The 27012-nt window shown below is 44.1% G+C and overlaps 1 protein-coding gene and 1 pseudogene across 1 annotated transcript; both read right to left on the reverse strand.

Moving 5' to 3' along the window:
* Positions 1-9459: 9459 nt before the first annotated feature.
* Positions 9460-25827, reverse strand: LOC127664941 (lysozyme-like protein 1). Its single transcript, XM_052157235.1, has 4 exons — positions 25689-25827; positions 25031-25189; positions 10216-10294; positions 9460-9529 (listed from the first exon to the last, which is right to left on the reverse strand). The coding sequence occupies exons 1-4, from the start codon at positions 25825-25827 to the stop codon at positions 9460-9462; spliced, it is 447 nt and encodes a 148-aa protein (XP_052013195.1).
* Positions 15455-23363, reverse strand: LOC127665181 (RNA-binding protein with serine-rich domain 1-like; annotated as a pseudogene).
* Positions 25828-27012: the final 1185 nt, after the last annotated feature.

A 27012-nucleotide genomic window follows, 5' to 3' on the forward strand; every position in this document is an offset into this window, starting at 1 on the left:
AAATTCTGAACCTGCTCAGTATAGGTACATTTTTCCCCAAATATCTTTCCATCTGGCTGGTTAATGTGAGGATATAAAACCTGTGGGTATGAAGGCTGGTTTATAAATTTATTATAAAAGAGGATGAGAATTTTGCTTTCTTATTAGCTACTTATAAAATCTTTAAATCAACTTTACTCAATTTCTGAGGAGAGAGAGAGAGAGAGAGAGAGAGAGAGAGAGAGAGAGAGAGAGAGAGAGGGAGAGAGGGAGAGGAGAGAGAGAGAATTGTAGCCCAGCCTTGAACTTCCTGTGTACCTATCTATGTTGTCTTTAAACTCTGAACCTCCTACTTACACCCACAAGCACACCATGGCACCCAGTTTTTTATCCAGCTTCTTAAAAAGAAGGTGTGACTATGAACAAGCAAGATGATTCAGAGAAAAACAAAAGGGCAGGCTGTCCAATCAGAGAGAGAGAGCTACGTGAGGAAAGCTGGCCGGAGTAGAGCCTTTGGGACAGAGTGACTGTGTACACCCAAGTCCTTTGTGAGGCAGAAGTCTAAACCTCCCATGGAGGTCCCAAAGTCCACATGGGGCTGGGAGTGGGGTGGGGTGGGGGGAATGTGTTGAGTCTGCTTTTGTGTTGTACAAGAGAGAGGGGAAGGGATGGATTTGCTACTGATGTCAATGCCCAACAGTAGCATAAAATAGGTGATACTTCATAAATCAACTGAAGCGCAGAGTACAGTCCTCAGAAGCCACCCAGGAACTGGAGCGTTTGCACGGGTAGAGTCACTAGACCGTGCTCTTGCCATGTGCACAGTGCACCGAGGCTGTAAAGTCAAGGGGACAGTCTGTCATGGACTTAACTCTGCAAAGCTCTGAGCTCCTGGCCTCAGAGACATGCAAGAGGGAAAGGCCTGTGTAAGTCTCAGATATCTGCCCTTGCTTCCTTGGCGCTATTGCTTTGGGGTCTGGGGTGCGAAGTGCACCACGGAGACCACAGATGGAGGCCCAGTTGCCTCATGATGAGCAGGAAGCAAGAAAGGGGTTAGGAAGAGCCCAGTGTCCAAATATCCCTACAGAGGGCACACCCCCAGTGATGTAACCTCCTCCTGGGGACGTAACTTCCTCTTGGGGATGTAACTGTTTTCCAGTGATGTAACTTCCTCCCATTAGCCCTTTCTCCTGAAAGTTCCGTTATGTCTCCAAAGTGCTACAGGCTCATGATCAAGCCTTGAATACACTGACTGGCCTTTGTGTGGTTCTCAACCTTGCTAACGCTGTAGCCACTCGCATACAATTCCTCATGTTGTGGTAAACCCCAACCATAACATTATTTTTGTTCTTCATAACTGTAATTAATTCTGGAGTGTACTGGATCGTAATATAAATATATGGTATGCAGGATATCTGATATGTGACCCCTATGACTTTTCCTCCATGGGTCTGGCGCAGCCCACATGTTCAGAACCACAGTTCTCTATCTAAAACTACAGCATCATCAAGTAAAACTTTCCTCTTTACAAGATGAATATCTCAGATACTTTGAAATTTTGTTACAGTGTTAGTAAGATGAGTCACCCAAAAGGTTGTGTTTGCTACTTAAGGGACAGAATCTGTGTCTATGTGCTCTAAAGTGTGTGGTGAGTATGCGTTCATGGCTCTGGCCTGAGCAATAACACCTCTAATTGTGTGGCTTACACGTTCAGGCCTTCTTGTGTACATTACTGTCCGAGTAGTTCTTCTGCGGCGCGTGGTCTCATCACTGTTTCCTCACATATTAAGAAAATTAATTAACTACTTGGAAGAAAGACAGAGAAGCAGGCAGTGATCATGTTCTTTAAACATGCTTCAGGGATGAGATGTGCTTCTCCAACTCACTGTTGAGTGATGTCTCAAATGTCTACATTTCAAAAAATTGCAAGCTGGAGGTTTTTATTTACTAGAGATACAATTTCTGCTTATCATGGTTTATTTTCCCACAGGTAGGAGGGCATACTGATTTCCAGACACCAGAAGCCTGATCATGGCATCTCTTTAGTAAATTGTTCATAAATACACAGCTTATTGGATCTGTGTCCAGAACTGATTTTAGTATTTTAGATTTACTTCTTTTGTGTTTTTCATACACACATACACACACACACACACACACACACACACACACACACACACAATGTATACCAGACATATGTCTTGTACCAGAGGAAGTCAGAAAGAGGGCATCTTATTTCTTGGAGTCCAATGTTATAGATGCTTGTGAACCATCACATGAGGACTGGGAACTGACCCTGGATGCTCTGTAAAGGCAGAAAATTCTCTTAACTGAGAGCCATCTCTCTATCCTCAGAACTGCTGATTCTGTCACTTACAAATTAACTGGATATCGTTTATATTCAAATTAAGAGTCATAATTACTATATCTGGTAGCTGTACTTGCACCTTCCCTGGGCCCATGGACCTCAGAGGTGTGGATATGTGTGATACCTGCTGAGGGACTTTGGGGCAGCAATATAGGCCATTAGCCACCTTAAGCACTCCTGTGCCTCTGGGCGGGGAGTATACCCACTGACCGTGACAGCAGGTCACACACTGATTCTGCTACATCCTTCTCAGCCTTGTTGACCAGATTCATTCCCTAGACTCATTGCAGGGCCATGGGGGATCTGTAACTGGAGCGAATGATTTGGGATACAGGCTGGGACACAAGACAAGTACAGCTAATATACTTCTTTGAATAACAAGACTTAAAAAAAAAAAGTCTATCCCCAGAAGGAAGCTTTATGAGGACCAGAGTTACTTAAGATGGATTCCAAGCAGTAACATTAATTAAAAAAATATCTGGTGTGAGGGTATCTGTCTGGAGTGCCAGCTCTAGGGTGGCAAGAAGCTCAGAGAGTAGAATGAGGTCGGGTGGTGCAGAAAGAGGGAGATGGGGTGCTGTTGGCCAGCTAGTCTGGATAATTGGGGAGTTCGAGATTCAATGAAGAATGCTGTTGTGTTTTGTAAAACGGTGGTACAATGTGGCAGGAGGCAGCAACCTCAGTGGTGTGGGCTGAGGCGTTTCCCGAGGAGTTACCACCATGCTATAGGCCTAGTACAAAAGGAAGTTTATTGGGGGAAGGTGAAAAGGGATAGAGGCAGAGAAAGGAGGGACAGAGAACAGAAAGATGGGGAAGAAAGAGCTCATCTGGGGACACGTGAGGAAGAGAGAGACCAGGAGACACACAGAGAGAATGTGGCAATGAGGGGTCTTATATGCCTGGCTCTTGGCTCGTTCCTGGCTGTAGGAGATACAAGCTATTGGGTGTTAGCTAAACAAATACTGTCTCAAAAAATATTACAAAGAGTGGTTGAAAGTGCCCAGCACCAACCTCTGGCCTTGTGTACACTTACATAGGCACACTCATATAGATGTGTGTGCACACACACACACACACACCGAACTGACTTGAGAATTGAGAAAATTTCACACCTCATAGTCCTACTCCTTAGGAAGCCCAATTTCCAAACTAGGCTAGTTGTCAGCATCTCTGGGGGAGTGTCCCAGCAACTGTCAGGAGGAAAGCTGGCCAACTGCAGATCTAAGGCTGCCCCAAATCGCCCAAGGGACTTTGGGCCTTGGTTCTCCTCCTCCTCCCTCCTAACTGGGTAACCTGAGTGGTGTTGAAAGCATCCCCAGGGGAGGGTGCTGTTAGTCAATGAGCCTCCCAGAGGAGCTCCAAGACTGCAGAAAATAGCCCATCATCTAACACTCACCAGCTCCCCTCCAGTTCAGCACAGGCCTGCACTGTGTGAGCATTCTTCCTCACTTTTGTTTACCCCACCCTCTGCTCCCTTTTAAGTTTTAAGCTTCTGGCCGGCAGCGAATGTCTCTGGGGCAAAAAAAAAAAAAAAAGAAAAGAAAACTAGCTTTGAGCTGCAATTGGCGATTGTTAACAATCTCCCCAAATCTTCCTTTTCTCCAGCATTTCTTTGGTACCCATTAGCAGGCCTTGCTTCAGGGAACTGAGGCGCATAGGATCGCGTTCTCTGACCTTACTTCAGGCCCCTGTCCTTTCCTGCCTTCACTCCCTTCCTCCCCACACCCCAGCTCTGGCAAATTAATGTGCTGGTGCTGACGGGTGACAGCGGAGTGAGGCTGTGCCTCTTCCCCGCTTCTCTGCCATCCCAGCCTGGTAATTTCCAAGCAGTCACTCATCTCCATTCCTTATGTGCCTGAGCCCCAGTGGCCTGGCTTCCCCACGAGGTCAAAAGTGCAGCCTAGGCGCTCCGGACTGGAGCCCAGCCGTGTACCGTGTACCGGCAGGCAAAGAGCCCCATGCCCCTCTGATGTTGTAGCTCCACATCCTCCTTCCCCAGTCCAGCCCTCCTCTGCAAAGATAAGGCTTTCTTCTAGCCCCCGCCCCCACCCCTGCTTTCCTTTCCTTTTATTCCAGACTGAGGCAGCCCTTTGTGAAGGGGGGTATGGATTTTTTTTTTTGCACAAATATTTAATCTTTTCCAATCTGCCCTTTTGCACAGCCTGTCAGCTCCAAACTGCTCTGTTTGCTTTAGCCCGTAACAGGATACTGTTTTGAAAGGCAAGGCAAAAGTCAGATTACTTCTGAATCTGGCCTTTATTTTTGCATGAATGCTTTTCAAGGTAACTATAGATTTAGATTTTTCTTCCTGACCAAGGATTGTGCTGCCAGTGTAGACATGGTAGCGAGCAGCCAGGAAAGTCTAGCCACAGAGTTGGTTTTATTTAGTTGTTTATTTATCCCCTATAGCTTGGAAATTACAGTTACAGAGAGGTCTTTAAATAAACCCAACCACAGTTTTCATGTGGCTCTCTCCCTGTCAGGATTTGCTTCTTTTCCTCCAGAAGTGAGTCGGTCGGTCATTCATTGTCTCATGCAGAATGTGGTCACACCCGAGAAGTGTTTGCAGAGAAGTCACCTGCTAGGGAACACTGGAGATGAGAAAGCCAGTGGGTTGGGCTGCAGCGGTAACCACGGTAACCACAGTCCAGGCCAACATTGTGTGTGCTAAGTGCTCTGGCTACCGGGCAGTCCCCCTTCGCCATACTCTTTTCGACACTCCCACTGGGTAAGAAAGATGCGGGCACTCGGTACCTTGTCTGTGCACACAGCTAGTCATGCAGAAGACTTGGGCACTTTCCTCAGAGCTCTTTGCCTGTTTGGTATTGGCTTTGATCTATGACCAGGGACAGTGAAACTGTGATTTTTTTTTTCCGTTACAGTACCAACCAATGACAGCTAGCAGATCCTAACTGTCTGAGATTGTGATCAACAGCACACTTCTAACCTCCTTCAGACTTACCCCAAAGAAGCTCTTGATGTTCTCTAAAGCCATGGGATGGCAGAAACTGTAAAAATACATTAAGACTTTGGATGACGTTTGGAACAGAATAAACAGATATTTTTTGAGGAAAAAGGGTATTTTTCAGGATTTGGCTTAGAGTCCAGGGTCTGAAAATTGTTATTAGTTAACTCATAGTTACAACTGCAGAGGAAAGAGAAAACGAAGGACGGGGAATCATAAGAACTCCCAGGCCCTTCCATTTGGATATTTTGCAAGACATCTCTGTGACAGGACTCTTATGGTGTCGTAAACAAAAAAAAAATGTAGGATGCAACATAAAATACATGGGAAAAAGTAGAAGGAAAACCAACAACATATTAATTATAGTTATTAAATGATGAGAATTCACCTTTGTAGTTTGTGAAAGTGTTTTTCTTCATGCTCCATGATAAATACAGATTTCCATTGCAATCAGAGATTGGAAGGCAAGGTGGAGAAGAGATGAGAAAATGCCAGAGTGTGGTAGACAGCGCCTCAGCAGCGAGGAGCCTGCTGGTCAAAAGCTTACCCTCTGTAGTAGGCTAATGAAAGACTGCTTTCTCTGGCCCCGGTGGACCAGTGAGCTCGTGAGTCAACCAGAGTCCTACCAGTGGGACAAAACACATAGGACAGAGGAGGACCACATTTGGTTCAAGATTCCACGGTCCTGCTCTCCACAATGAACCAGAGCCTCATGGAAAAGAGATGGTAGCCAAGAAGCAGAAAGAGAAGCAAGGTTGGGGCCTCAGTGTCCATTCAAAGGCACACCCCCAGTGATGTGCTTTCTCAATAAAGACTCCTAAACTTTCCTCAGAAAATTTTTCCTTTAAAAAATCTCTTTTGTGTGTTTGTGTGTACACAGGCAATGAATGTGCAGGCAGATGTGACTACACTTGTCCATGTACCAGAAGACATCAGGTGTCTTATCGCTTGCTGCTTTATTTTCTTGAGACAGGGTCTTTCACTGAACCTAGAGCTAAGTTGATGGCTGCAAGCCCCAGAGATCCTGTTCTCTCCTCTCCCATGGTGCTGAGTGTGTTCTAGGGATTTGAATTCAGATCCTTACACTTGTAAGTCTTCTTACCTGATGAGCTAGGCCTCACTTTGTGATGTTTCTAACACTTACAAAAGCAGTCAGCTGGGAGGCAATCGTTCAACACATGAACCTTCAGAGAACATTCCAGACCTAAAGAGTATGTCATAGCTTCTTTCTTTTTCTCTCCTGATGTCATAGGAGGATAAGTTTAGATAGGTATTACCCTGTGAGGGTGGGGAGACACTTCCCCAGTTTGCATCTGAGTTACTGGTAGGAAATGAGGCATACTTTACCCAGCACTGAAGTTCTTACAAGCAACATCTTGAAAATAAAAGTGTTATAAATGTGAGATGCTGCTTCTCATTTGTTCTTCTGTCATTCCAGGCATTCAGCAGAACCAAAAGGCGCCAGAGTTTTCACAACCAACTATTACCTGGTCCTGCAAAGGGGACTGTGGAAAACCAAGAAAGGGAAAGGTATAATCCAGGCATTAAGGAGTCTACAGACTGGGTAGGAATATCAGCACGGGCTAACATGAGCTCAGAGGAAAGACCTCATGCAGGCTGGGCTGAGCTCTAATTAGATGAGGCAAAGGAGGAACGTTTTCCAACTTAGGCAAGAACCAGCTTCAATCATCTCTAGAGGGGAAATGGCATGTTAGACACAAGAGATGCCAATGACGATGGCAGATGGGTCCAGAAAGTCTTAGGGCCACCAGAGAGCAAGCTGAGATGCAAAGGGCAGAGATGTTGGGGGAGGGGCTCCTAAGAACTAGTCTCTAAGGGAAAAGGAAGTGAGCTCAGAATGCACCTCTAATATCAGCCATCAGCCCAGTGCAGCTGGTAGCCCTGCATAAAGGTCCTGAGGAAAATAAAAAAGTCCACTTCTGGATGTCATGAAAACCACATGCAGGGATAGAACGAGGTTGCTGCTTCAAGAATCTTTTAACAAATAAAGATAAGCTAAGAATAGAAGTACTAAATAAATAAAAACATTTGGGAGGAAAATAGTAAGATTGTATGCTTGGAAATTTTATGAGTTTTGCAGAGAGAGAGAGAGAGAGAGAGAGAGAGAGAGAGAGAGAGAGAGAGAGAGAGAGAGAGAGTTCATGTGCCAGCAAGCTCCCATTACCTTTAACTTTGGGAATGTTTTCCCCTTTCCCCTAGACATTGGATGACTGGTGCCAGGGCTGTGCCAAGTTCACCCATTAACTTGGTGCCACTGGTTTTACTGAAGTAGGAGGCCGCTAAGAATGAGGCCAGCAGGACAGATGGGCAACCAAGCCACAACAGTGAAACATTCGTATTTATGGGCATCTGCTGGCACAGGTTACTGATTTAGAGGACCTTAAGGGATTCTAATTTTTTTCAGTTTTTCTTAAGTCATCTTATAGAATTATTTTTCAATTGTTAAATGGTTTTCTTTTTTAAAAATTAGTATATACTTTATTTACATTTCAAATGTTGTCCCCTTTCCTGGTTCCTCCCTCCCCCCAAAATCCCATAAGCCATCTCCCCTCCCCCAATCAACCTTCCCCCCCATCCCCCCCCCTTTCCTGTCTTGGTATTCCTCTACACTACAGCATCAAGTCTTTCCAGGATCCACAATTCACAGATCAAATGATGCCCAAGGAGAAGGAAGAACAAAGTATGGATGCTGAGGTGTTTTGTAGAAAGGGGAAAATACCCACAGAAGAAGATACAAAGACAAAAGGTTGAGGAGAGTCTGAGGGAAAGATCATCCAGAGACTACCCCACCCAGGGGTGCATCCTATATACAGTTACAAAACCCAGACATTATTGTGGGTGCCCACAAGTGATGGCTCACTGGAGCTGGATATAGCTATCACCTGGGAGACTCAGTGCATGACAAATACAGAGGGGGACACTCTCAGCCAGCCATTGAACTGAGCACAGGGTCCCCAATGGGGGAGCTAGAGAAAGAACCCAAGGAGCTGAAGGGCTTTGCAGCACCACAGGAGGAACAACAATATGAGTCATCCAGTACTCCCAGAGCTCCCAGGGACAAAACCATCAACCAAAGAGTACACATGGAGTTACCCATGGCTCCAGACACATCGGCAGCAGAGGATGGCCTTGTTAAATGGATTTCAAAAGTGTTTTCTCTCATGGCTTATGATGCTTGTTAAATTGTGACAATACTGGTGTGTATTCTTTGACAAATAGCTGTCATGAGTTTTTAACAGTTGAGCAATGGCCACAAAGAAACATTGAAGGGTTTTAGACGAGTTGGGACAGGGTTCATCAGCCTGGGGACTTTGTCCTAATGGAGAGTCATTTCTTTGTAACACATTTTTCCAACAACCCTCAGTTTAGTGCAGTCTATACAACCTTGTACTCATCTACTTTCACTTCAGTTTTAGTACAAAGCAGCTTCAACCAACGGTGGCCCAGTGGAACAGAAAGATGTGTACAGGAAACCGAAATGCGTACCCTGGGGCAGAGAAGTCAGGGACTCTGTAGCAGGTATTACAGGGAGAGCCTGGAAGCCAACATACACTTGGGTATGCTGGTAGACACACAGATAGCCATTTGCCCTGAGTTTCTTTTGAACCTGACCATCAAGTGGAATTGGATAGGATTAATTCAAGTAATGTCATGGATGTTGGTGATAAGGATGCAGGAGTGTCCTCTCCAGCAGTGTAGAACTGAGAGTTGTTCCCTGGCCAGAAAGAATGGCCACGGTCTCTTAGGGATGTAAGAATTGTCAAACTGGCTGGCAGCCTTCATAAGGTTCTTTAACAGTGCCACTCTTGACCTTCAGAAGTCTCATTTTTGAACAGACAAGTCACAGCTACATCCTTAGGGAATCTTTACAACAAAGAAGAAAAGTTTATTTTCTTCAATCCTTAGACATTGTGAGATGGTTTTCCAAGTACTAACATCATCAAGTTATTATGACATCATTGAACTCAGGTCAGAGAGAAATGAAGACGTATAAAGGGAAATATTTACTTTCTTAAAATACAGCTTAGATTCCCTCTCCAAGTTTGAGAAGGGATACTGTGAGGGAAGGGGATACTCATTACAAATCTGACGAGTCATGGCGGCATGCCCTTGCACCTGCTGCAGATCAGGAAACCTCGCATCCTCTCTTCCACTCAGACACGTCTTTATTCTCACAGTTCTTCTTCCAGCCCTGCCTGTGGTGGAGATAGAAAAGGGGGATAGGGAAGAAAGCACACCAACCAAATGATTGTAGGTGTAACTTCCGGGGAGTACTCACCATTTAACCTGTTTCCAGCATCCAAAGGTGCCACTCTTCTGTCTCATTTACGTCTTCTGTCCTTCCACCCTCACCCCATTTTCTCCAAGTCACTGTTTGCCTCACCAACAAGCAAACTACTTTGGATCCCTGAGACCCACAGCTCTGACCTACCTAATGGGTAGCCTGATCAGCAGCAGTCATTAGACATAGAGCTGAAAGAAGTGCGCTCTCGCATGGACCCTGCTCTGCCTTAGGCAAGGTTTCTGCCCAGTTGTCATTCCATGCTCACTGCTCCTTATTATTAATCTCCACCAAATATTGCTGCAGTCTCGTTGTTACGAATCCAGAGTAAAAGCAGGCTCCCTGATGCCTGGTGCATCAAATAGATGCTCTTCCCTTCACCAGACAGCGAGACTTTTCCCATCCTTGTTTGTACTGTGCTCCTCTGCACCCCCACTTTCATGGGATGAGCATGAGCACACCCATGCCTCTTGTTTGGACCACTCTGCAGATAGCAGTTTTCCACGCCCACACTAGCCATGATGAGCAGACACACTGAAGGTCTAACATCACTAACATCACCAACTACACACGCCAGCCCTGTCTCAAGGACACACTCACCAATAGTTCATCCCTTGTGTCTCTTTAACAATTTTCTTGGCACAGAGAATGGCATCTGTGAGGTCATCAGTGATCAAGGCTGTAAAGAAAGGAGATGTGAGGGGTCAGCAGGGCTTCAGCCATCTGGGGATCCTTATGCCAGACCCTCTCTCTGCAGTTTTCTGGAAGGAGCTTGGAAGCTCTGCAACTTTCCCTACAGAAAAGCATGAATTTCATCGCCAGCAATACATCTTTTGTTCTGAAGGATGCCCTCATTGAAGCCTACTTAAGGAGAGAATGGTGGGTGATACTTGCCTAGAAATGGCTTCCAATCCTCCTTGATGTAAATATGAGAAAAAAAGTCAAACATCGAACAAACAAAAAAGAAAAAAAGAAAAGTGTTGAGGTTTTGCCTTTTGCTGTCTATTGTAGTGCTGAGTGTGGGTCCCCGAGATCTGGTTGTCCCAGAGAGGGGAGAGTGTGTGTGTGCGCCTTGGCCCCAAGTTATTTCTGACTGGTAAATAAAGATGACAAGAGCCAATAGTTGGGCAGAAGAGACAAAGGTGGGGTTTAGGTTTCCTGGGCTTAGGGGTCTGAGAGGGACCACAAGGGAAAGAATGTGCAGGAGGAGGAAAAAGAAGCCACCACATGTTAAGAGTCATAAAAATGCGGCCCAGATACCAAGGCACAAATCGCATAACAAATGACTCCCATGAAGAAGTATGGAGAAGGTCCTGATCCTGGAAAGGATTGATCTAGCATTGGAGGGGAATATAAGGACAGAGAAAAAAAGGAGGGAGGTGATTGGAGAATGAATGGAGAGAAGAAGGTTTATGGGACATATGGGGAGGGGGGATCCGGGAAAGGGGAAATCATTTGGAATGTAAACAAAGAATATAGAAAATAAAAATATTTAAAAAAACATGGTAAATAGTGAGAAGTAACTGGGGCTATCGATAGCAAAGATTGTAACAGCACAGAGGCTAGGCATCTGCCCAGCTCTTGTGCTGTTTAAAGTTTATTGCAAATATATAGGTTGTGTGTGTGTTTTTTATCTGTGAATTAAATGATCAAAAGCAGGGTAGAAATCACAGGTTGGGATTAAATAATTTCTACAACAGAAACGTCTAACACACATACTCTCCCCTTCTGGGACAGCCAGATCTTGGGGCCACACTCAGCACTACAATAGACAGCAAAAGACCGAACTCAACACTTTTCTTCTTTTGTTTTCTTTTTTGTTTGTTTGATGTTTGACTTTTTCTCTCATGTTTACATCAAAGAAGTTTGGAGCCCACAGCAAGGTGGGCCCTCCAGGTACCGATCGAGGAGAGAATGATGATTGCTAGAGTTGGAGGCGAGGAGGCAAGAAGGTATTGATCACAGTACAAACTTCCAGATGTAAAATGTAAGGGCTCTGGAGAGCCAGGGCACGGCATAATGATTATGTAGTTAATACCACACACCATACACCATATATCACACACACCCCACTCATAACACACTCACAGTCAACATATGTCCCACATACACATACATACCATAACACACACCCTATGCACACATATAACACACAGATGCATACAAATATCACACCACGTATTCAACATATACCTCATACACATACTGCACACAGTATACACTCTCCCTACATCATATACCACCCATACAATTCCGACGCACATACATGCATACACCACACACACATATACACACCACACACAAAAAACATTCATGTTTCACATCCCGGTACATACCATACATATCACACACATACATATACCCAATAACTATGGATGTGCCTCTCTCTAGCTGAGTGTAGAAATCACTTCATAATATATGGATATAAAAACACAACATTGTACATATACTTTACAGAGAGTTTTTGTGAATTATACTTAAGGTTGGAAGAGATAACACACAGTACATTGAACACTAAATACATGTGAAGCCTTAGCTTCTCAGTTCTTAGGTAGATTTTAGGTGCTTTGCCATCTGGTGGGTCCCCCCATCCTGCGGCATACAAGGTCCCACCTTTACATAGGTCTTTTGGACAGCTTTAGAAAAAAGATTGTGAACTTGCCCTGTCTTAACGAGGATTAGCTCGCAGCTGTCATCATCAGTGTTTTGACACCATTGCTGTATAGCCTAACATTTTACAATAGAAATGCATTATTCTAAATGTCAGGAAAAAAACAGAAAGAAGAAATGTTGGTTTGAAATGTCACATTTTAATAAAACATCATAATAGGGAATTGTTTGTAAATTTGCTAGAAGTGGTATTTTTCCTTCAGTGTGCTGGCTTAGTTTTAATAATATTGCTTTTCTTAGAAGATTATGGTTGTGACATTTCCTTCAAGCAAATTTATTCAAAATGTGGCTTATTTTGATTTAAAACAAACTACCACTTAACAAGGAAAAAACCCGAGACTGGATTGATCTGGAGGCTGGAGCAGCTGAGCCAGGGTGTACAAACCATTGCTCTCAGTTTAGTGTCACCGAGAGAGCAGAGCTTTTTCAGCTTGTAAACCTTGTTTCCAAAACCACACATATCTACAACAGCTATTCATTACCCTGGGTTAATTCAGTTAACATAACATTTCCTGCTTCAGGCACATGGTAAGTATCTGTATGAAAATACTGATTAATACTCAGAACATTCATTGGAGCAGGTACTATCATCGTCTCTGCAAACTGAGTCCATATGCCCAGTGGTCGAACCTGTTTTGGGAAGGGACTAGGGGTGACCCTAGAGCAAGTGGCACTGATGATGTCCTAAGAGGTGGGAAGGGAACATTATACACTGAGGAGGAAGCTGCCATGTTCCCTTCCTCTGTGTAGGAATACATCCTATGTACGCGTCTTAGGGCAGGAGTTGGCCTTTGAAGACAGTTTGAGCTCTGAATAAGGCTCACCCTCTCAGGGCTGATCCGGTGGTGTGCATTAGGGAACAGAGCAACACGGGGGAAGTTGTTTGTCAGCTTGGTTACAGAGTTTCAAAAACCGCTCCTTAGAGCTGAGTGTGGTGGGGCATGGCTGTGATTCTAGCTCTTGGGAAGTACAGGCAAGACCGTTATGGGTTCAAGGACAGCCCCAGCTATATAGTAAGTTTGAGCCCAGTCTGGATGTCAGAAAACCAATACTGTTAAATAAATAGGTAAATAAATAAATAAATAAATAAAATTTCTTGGAAATGACTGGTAGTGTTTAGGAAGCTTGGAGCTGAGAAATGAACCAGATGCAGATCAGAGACCCTGAAAAAGAGAAATCGCCACACAGGGGCAGCAGAGAGGCAGAAATTGGGAAAGGCAGCAGGCTTTTAGAAAGATTCATGCCAATAATTGTTTCTGCTCAATTTACTCTAAATAGACAAGTCTGTCTAGCCAAAAAGAATAGGAACAGTTTCCTCAGATCTGTATGTAGAGGGATAGTTTACTCTACATTCTATAACAGTTGGTACTCAAAGAAATGCTTGCTGCCAGTTAAAGCACGTCCATGTCCCCATGCCTCCCCAGACCTCCCAAATAATTACAGCCTCTGTGGTCCTGGTTTATATCTCTTTCTCTTCTCTGTAGTAACAAAGGCCAACTTAGATGCTGATCCAATGAGGACTGAGATTAGCACACATGGACTGCACTCTACCAGCAATCATTTTCTTTTCCGTAACCATCTCTCATTAGCAAAGCCTATGTTTTGAAAGAAAATAAAGATTGCCCCATTATATCAGGAAATTAATAAATGGAATGCATATCTATGCATGAATGCATATGCATAATATGCATGTATATATTTGTGTGTGTGTGCTTAATTTATATATGTGAATATTTACTTAGTCCATCTTCTGCTGCCCTAAAAAAATGAATGCCTAGGAGTAAACAATTTATAAATAAATTTAGTTTAGAGCATGTTGTTGGGGTCTGCTGGCTGAGACTTGGAAGACAGAGCACACATGCTCGCTCAGGCCTCCTTCCCTTGCCTATAAAATCGCTAATGGCCAAGATAGGATCCCTTCCACCCTCATCTAACCTGAACTGCTTTCCAGATACCCCACTTCAAACACCAGCCACATAAATTTGGAAATTGTTTCTATTATATAAACTGGGAGGGGGAATGCGGTTAAATGCCAGCTACTACTTAAAAAGAAGTTCTGTCTGAGTAGCTTGAAGAAGGGGGTGGGGATTTTGAAATACAGTTTTGAAATGAAAGGTATTGTATAATTCCTGAAGTGGCCTGAAATCTATTGACCTGCAATCTGTTACATATGTATATATGTATGTATATATATGTATATGTGTATATATATATATATATATATATATATATATATATATATATATATATATATATATTGGGAGAGACAGCAGGTTTTTAGAAAGATTCATGCCAATAATTGTTTCTGTTATGTTATGTTGTTATGTACCTTGTAAAGATACCTAATGCCAGTCTATTCTTTCATGTATGTAATGCTGTGTACTGAAGATAGCTAATGTCAGCTAGTTTCTAGGGTTTTTTTTTTTCATTCTAAACCTAGATTTTATTCAACACCATCCTTTCACTCTACACAAGGACAAACACAACCTTATCTAAAATGCTACAAAGTTATAAAACTCAAAACAAATTTTATCGTCCTGACCGTACAATCAAAGCAAAGAGGGTCAATCTACTCGTTGCCAAGGTTAACTTGCAACATCACCACTAATGGCAGGTGACAACGGGGGTGGCATAGGTTTCATGAGGACCCTGTAGAACTGGCTCACCAATTTTAGAAAGTAACAGAGACCGGGGACAGAAAAGAGATAAGCATTTGTGGAGGAATCCTGCAAAGGCTTTAACCCTGTAAGGTGAGGAGCACTCGGCAGGGGACACAGTCAGACCCAACAGAACAGCAGCTTGGTCCTCTCCACTGGTGCGGCACAGCGACAGCAAGGGCTTGACCAGGTTGTCTGCCTGGTTCTGGGTCATCTGTGGAAAACAGTGTGCTGCCATAGGTTCCTGTTGGCTCTGCTACCAGACTGGTGAGAACTGAAGGGGTGAACTTTCTATTCAGAAAGCTACAGGGTACCTGTATGCGAACAGTCCTGAATCAACAGTACCTCTACAAGCCAGAATCCTCCTGCAAAGGAACTATCTCAACTGCTGTCTTCAAAACCTACCCTCATAAGGGATCCTTCCCTACAGATAGATCATTGGGTTAGAGCAAAGGACAAAACTGAGTCTGGTGATCATAAGTTATAGAGGGACAACTCAATGTCCCCGCTTATCACGAGGAGTTAGAGCTGGATTGACTCCTGTGGCAGTGGCAGAGGCCAGGAGCTCGAGACCTCCTATGCCCAGGGGACCTGTGTCTTGGGGATCGAGACCTTCTCATCCGTCGGGGTGACCTACACCACATGAAAGGGAGGTGGTGGAAGCATTCTCCTTGGTGGGCTGAATCACCGAGGAGGTGGCCAAGACCAGGGTGCCAACAGCAGTAGCAGTGATCTCTTGGCCATCAATCTGTCCATCCATGTGTTTCAGTGCCTTCTCTGCTTCATCTGAATTCTCAAATTCCACATATGCATAGCCTTTGGATAGATGACGATGCATCCTTTCTACAGGCATGCCAATCATTTTAATTTTCCTGTATGTAGAAAATAGTTCCCACATGGTAAACACTCACTGATAAGTGGTATTAGCCCAAAAGTTTGGAATAGACAAGATATAATTCAGAGACCACATGAAGCTCAAGAAGAAGGAAGACTAAAATGTGGATACTTTGGTCCTTCTTAGAAGGGAGATCAAAATATCCATGGCTCACAGCCAACCAATGGACTGAGCACAGGGTCCCCAGTGGAGGAGCTAGACAAAGGACCCAAGGAACTGAAGAGGTTTGCAGCCCTGTAGGAGGAATAATAATATGTACCAACCAGTACTCCCAGAGCTCCCAGGGCCTAGACCACCAACCAAAGAGTACACATGGAGGGACCCATGGCTCCAGCTACTAATGTAGTGGAGGATGGCCTTTTCAGACATCAATGAGAGGAGAGGCCATTGGTCCTGTGAAGGATTGATGCCCCAGTGTAGACAGGTCAGGAAAGTATGTGTGTGTGTGGGGGGGCGGTTGGAAATCAGGGGCAGGGTGTGGGGATAGGGAGTTTTTGGAGGGGTAACGAGGAGAGGGGATAACATTTGAAATGTAAATAAGGCAAATATTTAATACAAAAATATTTTTAAAATAAAAGAAAAAATATTTCCATGATATCCTTGGTCACATTCCTGGTGAGTCTCCTAATGAGCACTTTGGTGGCTTTAGGTGACAGGCTCTGCCTTTTTCTCTCTTTTTCATCTCTTTTAAGTGGTTTGGATTTGGAGCAGTGAGAACCCCACCTGTTGTCAGGCCTGTGCTGAGAAAGGCTTGGGGAGCCTGAGGAGCTGCTAGAACTGGAGCTTCCGGATGTGTTGGAGCTTCCTGATGTGTTGGAGCTTCCGGATGTGTTGGCGCTTCCGGATGTGTTGGCGCTTCCGGATGTGTTGGAGCTCCCGGATGTGTTGGCGCTTCCGGATGTGTTGGAGCTTCCGGATGTGTTGGAGCTCCCGGATGTGTTGGCGCTTCCAGATGTGTTGGAGCTTCCGGATGTGTTGGAGCTCCCGGATGTGTTGGAGCTTCCTGATGTGTTGGAGCTTCCGGATGTGTTGGCGCTTCCGGATGTGTTGGCGCTTCCTGATGTGTTGGAGCTCCCGGATGTGTTGGCGCTTCCGGATGTGTTGGAGCTTCCGGATGTGTTGGAGCTCCCGGATGTGTTGGCGCTTCCAGATGTGTTGGAGCTTCCGGATGTGTTGGAGCTTCCGGATGTGTTGGAGCTTCCGGATGTGTTGGAGCTCCCGGATGTGTTGGCGCTTCCAGATGTGTTGGCGCTTCTGGATGTGTTGGAGCTTCCGGATGTGTTGGAGCTTCCGGATGTGTTGGAGCTTCCTGAGTGGCTGGATGCAGAGGATGAGGCATCCTGTGCTGTGGCTGGCACCTGAGCTGGAGGCTAAGCTGGATCGAGACCTGGCACTGCTGCTTCCGCTTGAAGCACTGCGTCTCTTCCGAGTCTTATCTCTGCCACCAACCTTCTCACTTGACTCTTTAGTGGCCCCTTTCTCTTTAGATCAGCTCGGATCCTTGGACTTCTCATTAGAGCAGATGCAGTCCTAGTGCTGGACTTTTTCTCATTCTCTTTGATTCTTCTTTTTCACTGCTGATAAATACATTTCCCCCTTCTTCAAGGCATCAATGTCTGCCTCACTTATCTGAACTGTCACTTGAGTCTGAGAAACGATCCCTAATCTATTGTAATTTACACCAAAGAGCAGCATCTTCTCAAGGCCACCACCTTCTCCCAAGTTTCTAGGGTTTTACAACAATGTGGCTACTGTTCCTAATTACTGCTTTCCTTCCCAAGGCTGAGGTAGAGTAGTCACAGAGGGTGACTTGAGGGTGTAAAGCCAACATCCTGTTTTCTATTTTAGAAAACAGGGTCCTGCATTTGCCAAGCAAGCCCTCTACCACTAGGCCAGCCCAAGTCCTCCATCTCACCGTGATGTGGAACCACCAAGCACAAACACTTTATAGTTTCCTACACAGGATTAGCTTGTGTTTCATGGTACATCCTTAATTGAAGCTGAACAGTAATAAATGAATAAAATGCAAGTCAAGTCAAGCACATCTGTGATGGGAAGAAGAACTTTCCTTCCTGCTGCCAACAGCTGGAAAAGAGCAAAAGCCTGGACATCTCATAGTATAGGAGACTAGGCAGTGAAAACTGAGATATTAGAAGCCCTGGAGTGAGAATGTATAGAGAATGCCCGAGAGGCAAGCAGATCACACCTCAATGTGGCTGAGCCAAGGGTCTGGCTCCCTGGGCAACGGAGGAACAAATGTCCTAGAATTGAACACCCACAGGGCTCCGCAGGTTTTGGCTACTCCAGAGGAAGAGACCTCAGTGAACATCAAGGGCATTCCAAACAGACACCAGGAAAGTCATGCTTTGATAGAGGGTGAACGAGCTGTACATGACATAGTCTTGAACTGTCATGGAATTTAAAGTTGAACTCAGTTACTTGTCAAAATTCAACTCTCCTGATAGGCACAACAAACCAGACACCCTCTAAGGCTCTGCTTAAACAAACTATCCACTAGCCAAGAAAAATCCATCATGTGTAAAAGGAGGTGCCAATGCATAGCCCGAGTCCAGCTCATAATAAAGACAAAAATTGTCAATGGAGAGAGAAAAATGTGGTATAAAATGGAGTCTAAAAGAATTTCCTACCCAGAGACAAAAGAAGGTATGGGACTATATGGGACTGGGTTTAATAGACAAAATACTTCAGGGAAATAGATCAGAGATTTTGAACACAGAATTTGAAGAATCAATGGAAAGTACTAAAATAGGCCCCAGAAAAAGAAGAACTTGGTGAGCAAAGAGAACATTGAGTGCATAACACATGCTCATGTCAGAATCTAGAAGGAGACACATACTGAAGAACTGAAAATCTTCCTTGTCATCTAGAATTTTATGTATATATAGTCACACATTTTGTACACATATTTTCACTTTTGAAGCATATTATTTCTGTATATGTTCTATGTGTTCTTTATTTACACATAAATTATCTCAAGAATGAAGATGAAACAGAGTCACTTTCAGACAGAGAGCTGGGGATGCTTGTTAGGAGCCCTCCACCACAGGAAGAGAAACAGTTGAAGGGACTGGTTGGGAATGCATGTCCTTAAGTCCTGCCCAGAGGACACTGTCCTAGGGACAAAGAGTGCTGAAGAATGCAGGATGTGTGTCACCCAGAGAAAGCCACCTGCTCATTATAACGTGGCCTGCCAGCTAACTCTTTAAAGTGAAAAACAATGAAATTCATAATGAGGTGCACATATTGCTAAAGTGAAATACATGGGCACACAGCCCAGAGACACAACACTGTAAGGCAAGGATCCCACTTAAGCTACAGATAACTACTAAAAATAAAATAAGCCAGGGGTGCCAAAACAACAACCACAAAAAACGATAAAAATATTTATTTAATTCAAAGGTAGCAGGAGAATTGGATTCCATTCCAAGTCTCGTATTAGACAACAAGTGGCAATAGGTCTAAATCAGGGCCCAGCAAACATCAGACAACATGCTGTGAGCAAGTGTGCACGTGTGTATGTGTTCATGTGTGTACACATATACATGCATACCTGTGCTGCCTGGAAGTTGACATCAGGGGTCTTCTGTCACTTCCTATCTTATTTTTTGAGGGATTGTTTCTTACTGAAACTGGCACCCACTGATTACCTAGACTGGAGGCCTTGCAAGGGCCCAGGACCCTCTTCTATTCCCTCTACCACTGAGATCATACCCACTGTGCCAGGAGTTTTATGTTGGTTGTGGGGATCCAAACTCAGATGTTCATATTGCATAGCAAACACTTGGGTGACTAATTCCATGCCCTCCCAACCCCCGCCACTCTCTTGTTTTTAAATGAGGTCTTCATGGAAAACAGCCATGCCCATTCATTTACATATTTTGTGGCTGTTTTCACACTACATCATGGTTTAGTAACTGCAACTGAAACCATGTGGCTTGAAAAGCCTAAATAAAATATTTACTTCGTGTCCTTCAGGAAGGCAGTTCCTTCCTTTCTTTCTTTCTTTCTTTCTTTCTTTCTTTCTTTCTTTCTTTCTTTCTTTCTTTCTTTCTTTCTTTCTTCTTTTCTTTCTTTCTTTCTTTCTTTCTTTCTTTCTTTCTTTTTCTTTCTTTCTTTCTTCCTTCCTTTCTTTTTTTAATTTTTTTTTTATTATTTATTATTATGTCTAAGTACACTGTAGCTGTCTTCAGACACATCAGAAGAGGGCATCAGATCACATTATAGATGGTTGTGAGCCACCATGTGGTTGCTGGGATTTAAACTCAGGACCTTTGGGAGAGCAGTCAGTGCTCTTAACTGCTGAGCCATTTCTCCAGGAAGGCAGTTTCTAACCTTGATCCCCTTCAATATGAAGCAATGATTGTCAGAATAGACACAAACACTGAGTTCTACCTATAAAATCTCTCTTTTATCATCAGGACACAGATGAGTTAAAAGTAAATGGATAGAGGGACCGTGGCCATGTAGACAGTTCCCAGAAGAGGCTGGGGTTACTATCAGACTCTTCTCCTATGTCAGTGCAGGAGATGGTACCTTGCTTAAGGGGAGGCACACACTCTAGTGAGCAGGACTAACCCACTGAGGAGACTGCCATCATCACTAAGCATGGACCTACCAATGGAGCTTCAGAAACTCACACACTACAAAGAAGAAACAAAATTGTGAGAGCCAATAATTTAAGAATATCTTTCTTACTCCTGACAGAACTAAGACAAGAAGAGTCACCCATTTGATAACTACAGAGCACAGAGCTTTCTTGAAATACTTATTTTCCATGGAGGCCAAACTGTCCTTGAGGGAAAAGATCAATCATTAAGGCTATTAAAATCATATGTACTCTATTCCCTAAGCCATTATGAACATTGTGTTAGCTCTTCTCCTTTGCTGAATTCCTGGTTACTGGATTCATGCTGACTTTGTTTTCCTGATTTGTGTATCGGGTCACATCACGTGAGGGTGTGTCTCTGTATTTTCGATTATTAACTCTGTACCTGCAGAGAGTCAAATGCCAGCAGGATCTGGTATTGTTATTTCTGTGGCCCATCTCCAGCATCATATTTTAAAACATGCGTCTTTCCTCACTAACCTAGAGGCTGTTTAGCATTGTATCTGATTGGCTGCAATAAAGACTTGATAGCTAATAGCTGGACAGGAAGTGGAGGGTGGAACTTTTGAAGGAGAGATGAATGCTGGGAGAAGGAAGATTTTGCCAATGGACGCAGAGGTGAATGGTCAGACCAGAGCAGATCAGAGAGGTAGAACTAACCACATTGCAGGACATAATTCCAGGATTAGTTGGGTTAAGCTAGACATCTGGCTGAGAAACTGCCCTACCCAAAAGACCTAAGCTTTAGTATATTAAAAAGCCTCTATGCTACTATTTATACCACTGGCGGGTCTGAGAAAGTCTCACTATATTTGTTTCTTTGTTTATCTTCTTCATGAAAAACTTTCTCTAAGAGTGTTTTGAGAAAATTATATGAGAAGAAGGTATATTCTTTTGATTTAGGCCAGAAGCTTGAAATACCCCAAGACACTTTTCACATAGCAAATGATGCCCAAGAAGAAGAAGGAACAAAGTATGGATATTTGGGTTCTGAAGAGGAATCAGAGAGTCTGGAAGAGCCAGAGGTGATAGATAACTTCAAAGGACACTTTTGCAGACACAACAGGACATATACATATGAACTACTTATAGAAGTCCTGACAACATGCATTTGGCAGTGCAAGCTCAAGTCAAAAAGAACCCCAGCATGGAAAGCAGAGGTGGGCATGGAATGTCACAATGAGCTGAGAAATTACTGGCATTTGATATCTACTAAGAGAGTCCATTTTCTTTAATAATGCAATATCTGATAGGTCAACCATATTCTAGTTCCTCCTTCTCAGACTAGTTGGACAACACAGACTGGACTCATTGAGGGTGGAGACAGAGAGGGGAGAGAGAGAGAGAGAGAGAGAGAGAGAGAGAGAGAGAGAGAATGTTGAGTGTGTGGAGGGGAGGTAAAAGGATGAATCTGAGAGGAGTTGGGTACAGAGATAATTTATCTAAGAATTAAAAAAATGTTAAATTTTACTTTAATTATAAACTGAGTTTTCTGTGAAGTTAGAACACCTTATGATATACAAGGTGAAGTTTTTAGTTTTTAACAACTTGTCTAAAAATGTATTCATGGTACTCAAATGTACTGATGATTTGTCTAACAAAGGCATTTTGATTGGACGTTATTCTTCTTCAGAAGTTTGGACACCTTTCCTTTTCCTACTGGTGTTACAGCTGAGAGATGCTGCGTTGCTTAACCTTCCGTATGGACCACACACATGTTCTTTTCTTAGTGGGAACACATAGTAGATGACACTCCTCTTTACTGCCCTGTAGTTTTGAAAGGATGTTCCTGAAAGCGAGCCTCCAGTAGGTGAGTCACACTGTAGATCTTACGTGCTGGAGCCCTAGCCCTCAGTGTAGGTATTTTAGTGTATGCTGTGCTGTGGGTGGAAATGGGAACTTGATGAAAGGGTTGGACATTTTTCTCTCTCTTATCAAGGCTCATATCATTGTATCCTGCAATATTGCTAATTATCTTGATTTGAATTCTCCTGATTTCCTCTGTCTCTTCCTCCCATGTTGCTATGAGAGATTTCCTCATAGCGTTTTCCTTCTCTAAAGCCTCAGGCTTTGCTTTCTGCCACCAGTTGCTAAATCTCAAAAGCTCTTTCTTCATTCTGGTCTCAGGATGCTCCTTTCCCCATGTTCTAGCTTTATCAGTGACCCCTGATGAGCACAGAGGCTGCCAAGTAGGGATGTGGTCGTGGTTTTCTCTCGATGCCCCCAACTGACCACAAGCATGGTGGCACTGGCAGCACAAGCTTTCCTTATAGTGCTGTGGAAGGGTTAAAATCATGCATTGGTTCACACAGAGAAATGGGTGCATGGATGCCACTCAACTCCCTTCTTCTACCCTCTCCCCGCTCTCTCCAAGACAGGGTCTCACTATGTAGCTCTAGCTACCCTGGAACCCACTATATAAACTAGGCTGTCTTCAGACTAACAGAGCTCCACCTGCCTCTGCCTCCTGAGTGCTGGGATTAAAGGCAAGCATCACTGTGCCCAGCTCCTTTCAACTCTATTCCAATCACGGGAGGGTGCTGCCTACAGTTAGGGCACATTTTTCTCCCTCAGATAAATTCAGTGAACACCTTCATAAACATGCTCAGAGGTGTGCCTCTTTAGTGCTCTAGCTGTCCCTCAAACCAATTCAGTTGATAATTGAAATTAGCCAAAGCAGAGAACCAACCTTCAGGCATATCATTATTCAGCACTGGGTACAGAAAACACTCAGGTCTAATTATCTCACTTAACAGAAAGTCCCCATGGGCAAGCTGTTAGAGAATGCTAATGAGATTGACCTAGACCTAGGAGGGTTGAAGAGTCTTACCTGCAGGAAGAGAAAAATACAGGTGGTTTGAGCACCGAAGATGAAAAGCCAAAAAGGAGCCTTCTGCATGCTGTCAATTGCCCTCAACTATAAGACAGCCCAAATTTGTTTTGAATGGATCCAGAAGAAAAACCTAAAATCAAGGAGATGCAGCAGACCTGGGGCCTGACAGACAATGTTTTTATATTGAGGGCTAGTAAACAGCCAGGGGTTGTCTCAGAAGGTTGTGAGTATTCTGCATTAATGTCGAGTATAAACAATTCACTAGATCAATCAATGCGTGATTCAGTCTCCTGTCTGTGCAACAATATAGTTGCTTGTCTCTGAAGGTACCAAAGATCAATTAAAACACAGTTTATTTTCTGCTCCCGAAGATTTGACCGAGAGGATTTTCTGACTGACTTCAACTCTGTCCTTTATTGTTTCTGTTTATGTCTTTAATAAGTGAACATTTTTTTGATCACCAACAATAGCCAGGTAATATTCTAGGTATTGGGAATATGTTAGTGATTGAAAGAGGAAGAGAGAACACAGCAGACTTCCCAGATCTTTCCTGCCTGCTTTATAGCTGGATTGCCTCTTCTCTAGCTCCTCCCCTATGTCCCGCTCCTCCCCCTATGTCCTGCTCCTCCCCCTATGTCTAGCCCCTCCCACATGTCCAGCTCCTCCCCCTACGTCCTGCTCCTCTCCCTGTGACCACCTACCACTGAGGACTTGCTCTCACTACAGTCACCACAGTGATGCTTAGGTGGCGTCTTCTTTAACCTACTTCATTCCCTTCTTGCAAATCACTCCTTAGCCCAGCCACCACCCACGCCTCAAAGCGCAGTTTCCAGCCTTTCCTACCATGTTTGCCATGTTTCTTTAGTATCCTTTTCTCCCCTATAAGAAGAATGTCTCAGTATTCCTCTGTCCCTAAACCTTTCCATGTGTGGTTCTTGGTTTTGGCCATTTCCTTTGCCTAGAATGATTCTTGTTTCTGGATTCTCAAATCCTGTATATTGTCCATATCCCAGGTTAGAGGTTTTCTTAAGATCTTTTTTTTAAATAGAGCTAGGGTTAGAAACCTTAGGGTTTCTAACATGCCCAGACAAATACTATACAACAGTCTCCAGTCCTGGAATTTCCTAAAATGTTAGTTTGCTCTGGAGCCCACCAGTTGATACCTGTCCTGCGCAGTCATGGACTTAGAGCTTTTTCATAAGTACACTCTCTCTTCTTCACTGGGTAAGGCTTAGTGGGGCAGGACATGCCTGCTATGTTTTATTGCTTTCTGATCTCCATACTGGCCAAACATATGTCCCTTACTGATAGAAGCAGAGGAGCAGGAAGTGAGTCCTGGATTAATTTCTACTCTTTAAGGAATGAAAATCAATCCCATTTGTCTTAATCCACTCAAGGAAACAGTCCCATGCACAAAAAAGATCAACTCTGGTATGCCCTTGGCAAGGAATACTTTCCACTCCTGCTGAAAACTGGAATGTTTCAATTCACAAAAACCTAGGTCATTTGTTCAATCCTGTCTTCATGGAGAGTTAACTAAAAACCACCCTCTCAGGAATGACACTTGTACACATACAGCGCGCAGGAGAAGCTACCAAGTCATCCGCAGGCCCTGGAGCAAACTCACCTGTGAATACGACCTCTGAGTTCTAAAGCAGATAAAGGTGTGTGTCCTTCGATCTACCTTATCTTTGCCCCTGAAGCTGATGGATCTGGGTAATGAGAAACAGTACCTGAGCAGGCAACGTGGCAGTGATTCTTTTGATGCTTCTTCGCATTTCTGCACCATGTAAAACTGTTTATCTGGAAAATGCCATAGTCAGTGCTCCCGTCCTCCAGGACTTTCTCAGCTGTAGTGTTGTAGTGGCTCTCATAGTATGCCATGCAGAGCCCTAAATGGGGAGGGAAAGAACTTTGTCTCAACTTGCTCTATGAGGTGAAGTTCTTTATACATGCTGTCCCGGGGCTTCCTCCCAGCAGATCTTCGGGCAGGATGCACAAATGAGAAATAGTATCAGGATACAGAGATGTGTATAGGAGCAGGGTGCCACACCAGAACCTGCACAGTAGCCAGTAGCTGAACCTTATCTGGAGGAGGAAGTCTAGCCTAGTCCACACACTGGGATGGGTGACACCGCTGTTCCTTTCCCTCCCTGTGGTCATGAGTACAGGACTGTAGCAATGGAAGACCCAGGGCTATGGGGAGATGAAAGAAGGTTAAGATTGTGCAGTTGGGGAGAACAAGTGAAGAGTTAGCAGCCATCTTTGGTAGGAATAGTATTGGCCAAGCTGGAGACCGCCAGGTGAAACGTAGAGGGGACCTATAGCACCTCATAGCAGACACCAACTCTCAAAAGTGGATTGAGGTTGGAGACTTGGGAGGAATCTCACAGTTTCCAAGCGTAAATCCCCCGTAATTGTCCAGGCCGGCCTTCACAAAGATTTTTGCCAGTTTACATCGAGTGTAGATTTTGGATTCTGCGACTACGCTGAAGCTGATAATCAGGGCGAAGACGCCAACAGCCTTCATCCCGAAGGCCCGCTGGAAGCAGAGCCTGCCAAAGATCAGGAGAGCAGTCAGACCTTGATTCACCTCCAGAGCACCAGTCATCAGTAAGAATTTCAGAATATAGTAATTCTGATTTTGGGCACCCCTGACTTAGAGCTTTCTGATTGTGGGCTCCCTGACCTGAGTACTTCCTGTCCGTTTTCAGCCATCCTGAATCTCTATCAGGGAAAAAGGAGAAGACCACAGTACACAGGGCAGGAATAAGACTGGAGGTTCTTGTGTCTTTAGAATCAAACAGAAATGAACCTTCCCTAATTGACATCCAAGGGGAAATCATGGCATCTCCAGACTTTTCACCTTCACACTCTACATAGAAAAAGAAAGAAAGAACACTTGCAGGGAAGCGTTCCCTACATATGCACTCAGAATTATTTTATTGCAGCCAGAGATGAGACATAGGAGGGGCTATGGAGACATAGAACGCCTGGTTTGGTGAAAAGTCTATTCTCTGTCATTCTTCTAGTTTGATGCCTTTCCAATGGAAAGGTGTTGCGTCAAACATATCAGACACTACAAAGGGATGGTTTTTGTTTGTTTGGTTGGTTTTTGAGAAGTCTCTGCACTATTATTCAGTCAAGGTACCTATACGTTTGGCCTGATGAGTTACAGCGGAGAGAGGACAGTGGGTCACATGAGTGGGAAATGTTGGGAGATGAGGAACAGGAACAACAAGAGAAGCTGGTGACAGGTTATTTAAAGGGGGTGGAGAAGCAAGAGTTGCCCTTCTTGCTGGTGACTGGCTTCCAACAAGATCGCCCATACAAATAATACCTTCTTCAAGCAGCACTGCTTTGATGGAATGAGGCTGGTGTGAGGTTTTTGATACCTACTTGGGACACTGACTCAAGATTTGTACAGTTTTTGTCTATTATTGATTTCCGCATCTTCATAGAATCTTCCTAAGCTACTAATTATTCCCATAGAGCTAGATTCCCTAGTTGAGAGGTAAGGTTGAAAAAAAGGACTCTGTGCAAGCATAGACTGGTAGAGAACCACTAGGTGCTAGTGAAGGACAAGGCTTACACACTAGATGTAGTTTTCCAAGTAAGGTTTTATTGGAACCTTGGTTTACCCATATGGTGATATACTGTGCTTGACTGGTTACACAGTGCAGTGTCAGGCCCAAGGAACCATGCCAGAGTGTGG

Source organism: Apodemus sylvaticus, chromosome 14, assembly GCF_947179515.1.
Source record: "Apodemus sylvaticus chromosome 14, mApoSyl1.1, whole genome shotgun sequence".
Lineage (NCBI taxonomy): Eukaryota > Metazoa > Chordata > Mammalia > Rodentia > Muridae > Apodemus > Apodemus sylvaticus.